The following is a 12,110-nucleotide window of genomic DNA, read 5'->3' as shown; positions in this document are numbered from 1 at the left end:
GGTTGGATTTCTGGGAGTGGGAAGTGATTGCATTAAAACACACTGAATGTGCTTAAATGCACATAAATTTCATCCATCAGCATTATATTCAGTTGTTCTTTCTCTGTGGCCATTAGTAAAAGACATTTATCTTTGTCATTCTTAACAGCCCCTGGACTTTGAGACCAAAAAATCCTATACTCTGAAGGTAGAAGCAGCCAACATTCATATTGATCCTCGCTTCATCAGTGGAGGACCATTCAAGGATACAGCAACAGTAAAAATTGTAGTAGAGGATGCTGATGAGCCGCCAGTCTTTTCATCACCTACTTACCTACTGGAAGTGCATGAAAATGCTGCTATTAACTCTGTGATTGGTCAGGTGACTGCCCATGACCCTGACGTGTCTTCCAGTCCTATAAGGTAATGCTGCTTTAAAGTTCTCTTTGAAAAAACTACTGGCAGAATACTAAGTCTATTTTCCCATACATTGTATGACACGGCTCTCATGCCATTTTATTTCTATAAAAATACTTGCATAGGATTTGTTTTATGATGTTAGATTTATCCGTTCAGATAGTTTTCAAAATCACAAAAACACTCCTTGCCACATGAGTAGTCTTACGAAACAATAGTTATGCAATGAAAATAAGAAATAGGGAGCATGAGGTCAGATAGGGTTGAATAGTGTGTATCTCTGCAGTTATTGTAAGTAATCCACTAGTGTCTGCACTAACAATACTGAGTTTGTTCCATGTAGTTGTAAGGTTGTCAAAATATATTTTGTATTCCTTTGGCTAAACCCATTCCTGGTTTAAAGATAGAAAATCAGAGATTATTATGCCCATATGACTTTTGCAACTTCGATTTACAATATTATCCCTTTTTGATCTAACTTGAACAAAATCTGTTATTCCCCTTTCATCAGATCAGTGTTTTCTGCCTCATTTTGATGAGCACGTGTCTTCCCCTCCCCCTTTGTAATGGTTAGTAAGGCATGGTGCAAGTGTTACCAAAACACATTTTGCTATGTATGGTACTGCTTGCCAAACAAACACCAAAATGTCAAATTCATAGTAAAGGTATATCTGAAGAGAGTCTATTTAGTGACAATCATCACTGTATGTTACCGCCTTAGGGAACTCAAGCTACGCAAGCAGTCTTCGCCATTGTGAGAATGATGCTAATTGTTGTAATCTATCACTTAAAACCATTTTCTAATCATCATCATTTATATCAGGTTTGTCACGGAGCCAAACTTGAAACTTTTGTTTAGGGGGCCTACATGTTGCATATCATATTTTAGTATTTTTCAGACTTAGGAATTCAGAATTTCCAACATATTTGGATGTATTAGAACTTGTGTATGAAAATGTTGGAGAGTATGATGGAGTCTCTCATTTCTAAATCATCCTTTCGAAACTAGCTAAATGTAGCTAAACATGAACTATCACAGATTTCTATACAAACTAATTGATTAATGTATTTTCTACTGCAGCACACAACCCAGACAGTGTTAATAGGCAGCAAATTAATTTTCTTACTAGAGAAGCTCTCAGGATGATCAAAGATGGTAGGCTAGTTATCTAGGTTAGAAAAATGTTACATAAACAGAAAAAAAAAAGTAATATAGAATGCACAGAGTTTGATCTATCACAGTTTAGGCAGTGGCTTCATCCCTAATTTTATTACTGCTGTCCACTGGCATCTGTGAAAAAGGGCTTGCACTGCAGCTACAAAGACAGGGTCTTCTGAAAGGTGTGTGAAACCAGCCATGGTCTCAGCAAGTTGGTTTTCTTCCCTTTATTGTAGTTCGATAGTAATTTCTCTTTCAATTTAACCTTAGTTCCTTCCCTCTACCCTGTTCTGCTTTGCTCTTGGCTTGGTCCTGTGCTCCTCTGCCTCTTGATTGTGTCCCCTTTGTTCCTCATCTGAGCCTGGCTTCAACTCTGCTTCAGTTTTACCTTGGCTATTTTTGCAGTCTTGTTCTGTTTCCCTGGAATTCTTCTCTAGTCCTGCCCCAAACTCCTAATGATTTAGACCAGCTATAAGCCTACCTATGTCCTAAAATTGAGCCTCTTTATTCTGTCCAAGCCCCCAAAAAATTAACTGAGTAAAATATTTACTTCATTTTCATTTTTTTGTCATTTTATAGATCAAGATATTTTCAAACTTCTAACAGCAAAAAATATTATATATGTGCAAACTGAATTAGGATGTTATTACTTATCAATTCATAAAGAAACAGCTGATATACATGAAACAGAATTGGCCAAAATTCATTACATTTAAACAAAAATGTTATTAATTGGTATGATTTATATCTTCTTTAAAAGTATTATTTGCAGTGCTTTTTAAGATCTGATTTTTCTACAGTATTGGCTTGATAGCTAATTAAGGAATAGACAGAGTTCAATTTTCTATGCAACTTTTTTTTTTCTTGTTTTCTCACCTGATTAATTTGGCTTTATCTCAGATAGCTGTGGAAAGACTAAATTCCTTTTTTTAATTTTTTGCATGAAAAATACTTTAAGGCAAAAAAGAGATTTCAAGTTAGTAATTCTACTATTATGGGAGCAAAAATATTCATCAGAGACAAATAGGGAGCAGGTATGCAGTTACTTTCATTCCAGTTCGGAACAAAATTGGAACATGGCAGGTTCTAACAAAAATATGTGGAAGTATTGTTTTGTTGGATTAGAATGTTTCATTTTGATTGTGCATTTCAAGTATTTATTCTGTTATTGTATCGTATATAGGATGTAAATTTATGTATATATTCTATGATATGCTTTCAAAAATATTAAACATAAGTTAAAAATTTGAAAAACAGAGTTATAACATTCTGTTTGAAAAATAATGGACTGTGTTAACATTGCCTGGACATTTTTTAATGTAGTTTTTTCTTTAAAACAGAATTTTAGGAGACAACAACCAATTGCATTTCAAGAAAATTATATTTTCAATAGATATCTGTTCTATCAATATTGTGGTTAGACAGAGCTTTTGTGTACATTTGTTATAAAAACCCTAGCAACACAAACAAAAATATGAATCACCTTCTGTGCTACCAATACCACATCTGCTGCACATTAGTCTGCTACACAAAGACTCAGTAAACTCAAAGTATTGCAGTACCATAAATGAAATAAAACTTGAATATCTCTGAACATGGAAATAGTCTGATAACTGAGTCATGAGACAAAACATTAAAGAATTTAGAAAAATTATTATAGAAAACAGCTTGGAAAGACACTTCTTCTATGTTTCTTTTTTTTTAAAAAAAAAAAAAAAAGTTTAACCTAATTTCTATCCAATACAACAGTACTTTGTTTTTTTATGCTTCCTTAGAAGAGATGAAACATATTCTCTGATCTTTCCATCACTTGATCCTAAAAGGTGTGAAGCCTATCACAGATTTATACAGGCAGGTGTATGATGGGTTCTGAATGTGCCCACCTTATGGAAATACCTGAAGGGGGTTATTTAGCAATGTCTTGTGTCAAATGCAGAGTTTTGGCAGTGGTTGTTAGTCTGAAATCTCTCTATCAGCCAAAGAAATTTAGTCACCTTTAGATGGATGGGACTAAAGGATGCATATGTCATATGGGACTTTTCTCATTACTGTTGTTGAGCCCTAATTGTGGATAAGCAAAGGCATCTTTGAATGGCTAAGTGATAATGTGATGAATGATGCTTTCACTATCCATTTCTCCAATGAATATGATCTATCTCTTCATATCAGTTGTTAGGTTAGTCTGATTATATATTTCATAACCCAGTATTTTTAAAATAAGCAGCAAAATTTCTCTTTTATCTTTATTTGCTATTCTGCTGTGCGTGTTGCTTAAGGGCCTTGGCTCACTTTTAAGCCTGATGGTGAAAAGGATTTATAAATTTGGCTAATAATTGCAAACATGGTCAGTAGTTCGTCTCGTTCTAGCCTAGCCATTTCAGAAGCGTGCATCAGTGGCTCACATCTTACCACATCTAGACTGCACGCATCTCTTTTCGGAAAGGGATGCAGGGAATTCAGCTAAGCTAGTTGTAAAGTTTTACTGTAGTTTATTTAGTAAGGATGGTACTTTCTGGCTTACAGTATAATTAGCCTTGAAAGATCATTATCTATTAGCATACAAATCTATTGATTCTAGTAGTACTTATTTCATGGGTTTGTTACTATTTTATAACTCTGGTCTATTTATCTGCAGTAAATTATCTTGGCTAAAGCATGATCCAAGTGCATAGAAAAAAGCATGAGTAATAATCTTTCTTCCTATACTCTATCTGCCCTCCTATAAATCACTGCCCTTCATTGTCTTTCTCTGTGGAGCGATAAGCTTCACTGTGGCAGGTTTTCCCCATTCATATCACCAGAGATTTCATCTTTGGCAGCAGTTGATCATTTTCTTAATTCACAGCAGGCCTTAAAAACCTAGATAGGATATTTTCTGCCTCCCTAATGGTACAGCTGTTTATCTGTCACTAAGTAGCATGTCCGATCTGCCTGGCATTAATAAACAATGGTGATTTACCACTGATGAGGTATCAGTACTGTGATTCAAATCTCAGCAGGTGCAGAAAAAAAGGATTTCTGCTCTTATTTACATTGGTGCAAATAAAGGATAGATCAAATTAAGTCATAACAGGAATAGTGCAGGAACAGGACTGAGAATCATTTTAAGTCTTCTGTTAAACCACTATGGGTTTGTTCCTATGATAGCCATAGCAGACCCATAAACTAACCAAAACTTCCCAACAACCTGTGCTGGCTTTAGTGCAATTTTAAAAGATATTATTTCCCTAGATATTATTTTCTCATTTTTAGAGAAATGTATGTTTTATGTATAGCTTATGGATCTGACAATGCATTCCCATTAAAAAGAGTTACAATACCATTAACATGAAAAGGAAACTGCAAATGTACTATTAATTTTTCCAGGTTTATGACACTGCAGATTTTAGTTTTTATTTTTGTACCAAATATTTATCAAATTATAATCAGGAGAGAGTTTTACCTCTTCGTAGTCTTGTAAAGCCATGCAACTTCTGTTAAAAATGTTTCATTTTGAATGCTGGTTTTGCATTGTGAATAAATACTGTTGGGATGAGATTAAATGCAACATAATAAACTCACAGATGTTACGCTCCCAGTTTTATAACTTCAAAAACGTACTGCAGGAAGACTGTGAATGGAAGTTGAAAAAAGAATTGATCATTAGAGAAAAACTGTCTTATCTCAATGGACTTTATGTCAAGCCCAGGTCAACTGAACATTAAATAGCACATAAGCATTTCTTATTTTATTTCGTTTGTGGACTGTAAAAACGTCATAAATGTTTGACAGCTGAAGAGTTCTTTCTGCATCATTACATAAACATCAAGAATTAAAAGAAAGTTTTTTAAGTGATGACATTTTTTAAAAAGTTATCTTAATTGTTGACTGTCTTGTATTTTCTTGAGTGAAATCTTAAACCTGTGGAAGTCTGTAAGATATTTTTTACTAACTTCACTTGTACCAAAATTTTACTTCTAATACTTTAATTGGAACTAGGGAGACATCAAAATAAGGTTAAGATACATTTTCAAAAATGATTGCCTGAAGTTAGGCACCTACAGCTTTATTCTTTCATACAAGTGACCTGATTTTCAGAAATGCTGAGGATAGTACAATTCCCATTAAACCATTGAGAACTGAGTATGTGAAGCTCACTAGAAAATCAGTTTACATAAATGTCCAAATATAGATGCATGTGCCTAGCTTTAGGCACATATATTTGGAATTTTACTTCATATTTTTTCTGGTACTCTTTTTAACCAAACTACTCATTTATAAGTGAGTAAAATGAGTTCTCAGGGTTTAAAAACAGAAAAATGTCTAACAAATCCCATTTCCTAGTTAAACAGGGGTTCTCACTCTTAAGTCCATTAGTTGTTAAGTACCTTATCAGTGTGATCATGCTAGCCTTGATCTTTAGTAATACAGTGTTTAAACTTTAACTTTAAGATTTTGATAAATTTTCACAATTTAGAAGTAAATTTTTGGAAGTGAATTGTATCTTACTGAATGCATTGCAGAAGCAATATAATTGCAATGTGTCTTTCATTGTAAATATGAAAATATCTGACACTGAAATAAAACAAGATGAATGCCATAATCCTAAGCTTTGAAATTGGATTCTAATACTATGTCTATCAAAATCAATTGTATTTTGCTGGAATGAGTTTGAGTTCATCAGAATATGTTTATTGTAGCATATAAAGGAACTTCTGTATCAGGACTTTTTTTGGAAATTGCTTATGATAAAGCATAAAACAGAATGGAGTAACTGATTTTCAGATAACTGTGCCATTGTCACTGTAGCAAAATATGCTTTTGTTCTTTTAACAGCATATTTGCAAAAAGTAGAAATGTAATGAGAAACTGACGGTGTGAGTCACTTTTCTGACCAGTATATAATGTAATCCAGTCTGATACTGTATCCTAACTCAGCTATTGTGCCTAGATATAATGCAGAACAGATGTAAAAATTGTCAGTGCATGCTGTCGGGTTCTGTAATACATAGATACAAGGGCTTAAAAGGCTTTTATATAAATCCACAATTAGGATTCAGTAAACCCCCTTGAAGTCAATTTTTGTTGAACCATATCAATAGTTTATCTCTAAACTCTCTCATTTCGTACCTGTCCTGTCAAAAAAATGGAAGGCTTAATTTTGTGATTTAGTTTCTTTTTGCGACTTGTACATTAATGAAATAACTCTGTGAAACTGGACAAAGATAAAAGCTTTCCTGGAGATCTTGGTCTGAGCTTTAAATCATCATCCTGCTTAATGCACCATTGAAGCAATCTACTGCAGCTCTTTCTTGTTGTCAAGCTGGCTCTGTTTAGGCTGCATAATTTACCTGGACATTCACATTTGCAAACTCTGACTACCTGTCAGATGAAACTTGTTTTGTTAAAAATCCGTGATGTCAATCCATGAAACAATCATTCCTTCAGTGTTTGAAGTGTTTTATAGGAAAATGGTGATTCACTAACTGCATTCTGCCTATGGAACTGCTTGAACCATAACCAAATAATATGCTTGGTGAATAGTTCATGCTTCATTAATCTGAAATTTATTGGTAAAATAATATTATTCAGCCCTTTTTAAAATAACCATGAAGCCCACCATTTTTGTGTGCTTAATACATTACTGTTGAAATTATCATCGGTTACTGTGAAATACCATAGAAACTGTCTAATAAATGTGATGGATTGTGTAATTAATTCTTGATCAGCACCGTTTTTCAAAGATGTTACCCAGTGAACCTGAGGGCATTTTATGACCTTCACACTGGGTATACAGCTAATTACTCCTTGGGCAATAATTATTAGGTTTTTTTAGTCTCAGTTTGTCATTTTGTCTTATAAATTATTATGGTATTGAGCTTCTCAATCCATTTGGCTATAAAACTGCAGCTCTCAGAGGGCTCCCTAGATTGTCTTGTGATTGTATGGATTACACCAACTTCATTAAGTAGATTACAGGGATGTCTGTTTTGTAGGTTTTCCATTGATCGGCATACTGACCTTGAGAGACAGTTCAACATTAATGCAGAAGATGGGAAAATAACTTTGGCAACACCACTGGACAGAGAAACAAATATGTGGCACAACATAACTATTGTAGCTACTGAAACCAGTAAGTATTTGTGCATACTGATTTTTAGTTCTGTTGGTTTTATAATTAATTTTAACAGCATGTGCAATGGAAACTGTATATACTTCAGTAAGAAGTAAAACACATTGGATGTTTAAATTACAGACTTCTTGAAAGAAAATTTAATTTCTGCTGAAGTTTCATTTCTTTTAGTTTTCAAAACTGCATTTTTTTCAGTGAATACAGTAGTATAGATTTTGAAGAGATACATGAGTACATTTGTACAGGGTATATAGGGTAAATGTTAAAAAATGTTTAAAAAAACCCCAAAACCAAAACCTTATATTTAGTTATATTAAGACAGAAAAAGTAAAGTTTTGCTACTGTAGAAGTAAATTGTAGACTCAACCCAGATGTTCTTAACGCTGAGTGATATTATGTTTCAGTACCATAAATGATTAAGCATATGGGTAATGTTGCATGAAAGTAGTCCTATTTGATACATATGAATAAATTTACTCAAATACTGCTATAGACAAGAACATGGATTGTTCAGATACACAAAACTATTGTGACTTATCTGTACACCTAAGTCATTGGGAGCCAGGAATGTCACCCTGTTTGGGTATATGGGTCCTAGATTTCAGTCAAGAATTCTTCTTGGTTAATTTGGAATTGTAATCACTGCTGACAGGATCACATATGACAATATAATTTATTATTAACCTTAGCACTGTATTTTAGATTATACATTTGACATAAACATATTGGAGCAAAAGAACAGATTCAGAACGTAGGTCTGCGTCCCATGTCGATGTCTTAACTGAAGCGCAAACTATGAAAATGCTTTTGCTGACATATCTATTCTACAATCAATGTATATGCATAATTCTCATATGTGTATACACACTTGACACATTGTTGTAAGAATATGTCTTCAGAGCCTGATGATCGGTGCTGCTAGTTCTAGGGTGATGTTAATGCTTGCTTTTCCCCCAGTGTATCTTTTTTAAAGATATAGTATTATATCTTTAAAGATATAGTATTATGATACAGAACTTTTAATGCTTAGTTTCATAATACTGTAGCTATGAACATAATGGGAGGATAAAATGTACTTATTTGGCCCATTTTTGTTGTACAATATTTTTTTGTGGTACTTGCTTTCAAAAACAAACATGTTAGGAATCTGTGACAGGGAACTGAAATGGCATACATAAATGAGAAAGATAGGTCTGGGTATAAACTAAGCTCTCAACTTGCAACCCCTGTAAACTGTATTCCTATGACCTGCCTTAATAATTTGTGTATTTCATTGCCGGTAACAATGCCCTTATAATTACTGTAAATCTTGCAGGGAAGCACTACTTTGATAAACTAGCAAGAATACTTTCTGCTTGCAGGAAAGCCAAGGAGACACAGGGCATCAAACTACAGAAGGAAAGAAAGTAAGCTCTGGTTTTTGTAGGGCATATTTTGACCAGGTTAATATGAAACCAGTTAATAATTTTGATGTGTTTAAAGGAGAAAGATATAAAGTTTCCATACCAATTTTCTCAAGACATGAGGAATGTCAGATCATGAGATTTACCAATGGCATGGAAAGCAGAATTATTAGTTTGTGATCCAAAGTTTTCAGATATTGGAATAGTAAGATGTAAAGTAATTTTACATTTTATTTCCTCCAAAAAGTCAAAAAAGAATAAAATAAAAGGAGGATAACTTTTCAAGAAACTCCCCCAATTCATTTATTAATCTTCCTTCTACATATGCGTAGGAGCAAAGTTAACAGAAATGCATTTTACTAAGCCACGTCAGAATCAAGTCTGCCTGTTGCATCTTCAGAGTTTTAAAACAAAATAATGCTCAAGAATTTTCTAAGTCAGCCTTGTCATTAGACTTCATGGGAGCCTCAGTATCTATCACTATTGTTAAATTGCCTCTTATCAGACTGTCTATGAAAATAATAATGCCAATCTTGTTCTAAGCATTTGCATTCCTGCTGATGGCTTCTTTTTGCATTCCTAATATAATTATTTGACATTTACATAAAACAAGAGCTTAATTTCATAGACTACGGTCTTTGCTTATTTAAGAGAAATTATTTTTAAACTCCTCATGCAGAAACTAAATTTGTTCATTGAACTGTCAAGCAGGGTAAAATGGTCATTTTAGATTTTTTTCCAACACAGTAATAAGCAAAATCTCTGTTATAAAATAACAGAAATCTGTTGGAGACAGATACAAGCAGCAAATGAAAATAGAAAGTGTGTCATTATAATGTTTTCACTGACAGTAATATTAATGGACTGCTGATCTCTCCCATAAAAATAAATATGTCAGCATCATTTGTACAGGAGCATTTTCTCTTCCTGGGCTAGCTGCTTTCCAGGTTCAGTTCAAGTCTCACCTCTATTCCTGTGGGACAATGATCAGACCATTTCATTGCTGTTACACTTGCTTACTAAACATAACTCATGATCTTAGTTTTTTCTTCTTGATTCCCAGTATGGTAGATCCTAAATATACCCTGATTTATCAAAACTTTCATAGATAAACACCAAGTTTTGCCAAAACATAAATCACTATTTCAGAACTTTGTGCTGATAAGTTAGTTACCCGCAGCTAAATTTGTTCTTTAAGCACAGGTAACTTTTGGCAGTTTTCTGCTGTCACCATGACAAAGTTTTTCTTTTGTATCATCCCTCAGCCACTGTCTCAGGTGGGAATCTTCCCAGACAAGATTGGTCTGGCTGAATTGATCATAACTACTGCATTTTCACTTGGCTTGAGGATGAAGATTTTTAGATTCAGACAGGCTGATCTCTTTGAAAGTGATCAGATTTAGAATGTGTGTGGATAATTTTAAACATGCTACCTCTTTTTAATCTGAATGCCTCAAAATATGAACTTAACCCCTTCATGTCTAGCAAAACTAGGAGGAAAAACACAAAAGCATGAGCCAGTGGGGACTAAGACTCTTTTCTCTAAGTACTTAAGAGGCAAAAGACCAGCTTGGGGTTTTCTTTTAGGAGGACATTTTCTTTTACTATTCATAGGCAAGTGATTGGCTAGCTCTAATTCAGAACAAACTCATGCTATTGGTGACAAATAGTATTACCATCATATTCTGAGACCTGTGCAAAGTGAGACATTTTGGAGGGTGGCATTTCCCTCCTTGCACTTTCCCATCACTATCAGATCCCTTCCAGCCTCCATGAAGGAGTTTCTAGTTGTCTGCAGCCTTCCTTCTCGGGTGGTTAAACTAGCCAGACAGACTAAGAGCCTCGAGTGGCTCTCCCTCAGACAGTTGCCCAAACTTTTATATTGCTTTATGTTCTGGTTCTCAAAATATGTAGACAATTTGCATATAGTTTTATGCTTCCTGTTTAAATCACAATAACTACGTTGCATACTGGTTGCATGCTCCCTAGAGATAATTCTTTAAATATCCATGTGAATCTTTTTTTGGTCACTAAAGGTGAAATAACGCAAAGAGCAACCGGTGAAAAAGACTGGACTGAAAGCGATGAACACGGTACAGGTGATATTTAGGTGTCAGTTTGAGTATTTCAGATTTAGTTACACATTTTCCATTAATTTTGTGAAAAAACAGTAGATAAATTCCTTCTGCAGCTTTGTTCCTCTCAACTACTACCCTTAAATCTCTCTACTCTTAAATGTTCCATTCCTGTTGCACTTTTTTTTTTTCTATTGTATGATTTCATATACTTGTTTCTTATATTGTCAAATTAACTTTTGGTTCTTTGTTCAACTTTTTTCCTCTCTGGTCATGTAGTGACTCCTCTATGTTGATGAATTCTGTCACATGGGCTTTTAAGAGAAGATTACAAAGAGTTTTGACCTCTTTGAAAGATCATTCTGAAATGCAGGCTTAGGATTTGCAGAAGACATATTTGAATTAACACTCATGGCAAGAGGGATACTCAAAGTTATTGCACCTATGAATTGATTCTTAAATTTTCTTTCTACATTGCCATACATCCAAGTTTACTCTGCTGAATGAGTCAGGAACAGGAACATCTAGATGGTTACAGGCTAGAGGAAGCAGGCTCGCTGGCAAAATGACCTTTCCCTGAGAATGTACCTTTTGGTCTGTGGATGTAAAGGGTGAACTTTGTTTTCTGTCACTGACTCTGGACTTCAAATACTAAACTAATGAGATTTTTCATTGTTTTGTTGTGTAGTTGAGACTTATGTGAGTTTAAAATTGTATGCCCAGGTTGGGAGGTTTCTTTTAGCTAGATGCATGAGAGAATGGGGATGGCTTATAGCCTTGCTTTGTAAGTCAGGGTTGATTACGCTGCTGGTATGTTTGGGTTCACTGGGGCTATGCCCTGAACAGGAAAGGAATCTGGGGGCATATGCAAGTATTCTCTGAGAGCCTGAATTGCAGTGCAGTAAGAATGAATGATTAACTTACAGACATTTCTTTTGGTGCATCTTTCTTGTGCGTACAAAGGC

General features: G+C 34.4%; 1 protein-coding gene across 4 annotated transcripts in view; it reads left to right on the top strand.

Moving 5' to 3' along the window:
• The window catches only part of CDH8 (cadherin 8), a 244,333-nt gene that overhangs the window by 182,660 nt on the left and 49,563 nt on the right, over window positions 1–12,110 (top strand). For all 4 annotated transcript variants that reach the window (XR_012625090.1, XM_074839548.1, XM_074839549.1 and 1 more), the window contains 2 exons: window positions 149–402; window positions 7,531–7,667. Coding sequence is in view for 3 of the 4 variants with exons in the window: in XM_074839548.1 (XP_074695649.1) it covers window positions 149–402; window positions 7,531–7,667 (391 nt within the window). In the remaining variant the exon portion in view is untranslated. The remainder of the gene's footprint in view (window positions 1–148; window positions 403–7,530; window positions 7,668–12,110) is intronic.

This window comes from Strix aluco, chromosome 14 (genome assembly GCF_031877795.1).
Source record: "Strix aluco isolate bStrAlu1 chromosome 14, bStrAlu1.hap1, whole genome shotgun sequence".
NCBI lineage: Eukaryota > Metazoa > Chordata > Aves > Strigiformes > Strigidae > Strix > Strix aluco.
The sequence above is the reverse complement of the archived record's forward strand: the minus strand, read 5'-3'. Positions and strand labels throughout refer to the sequence as shown.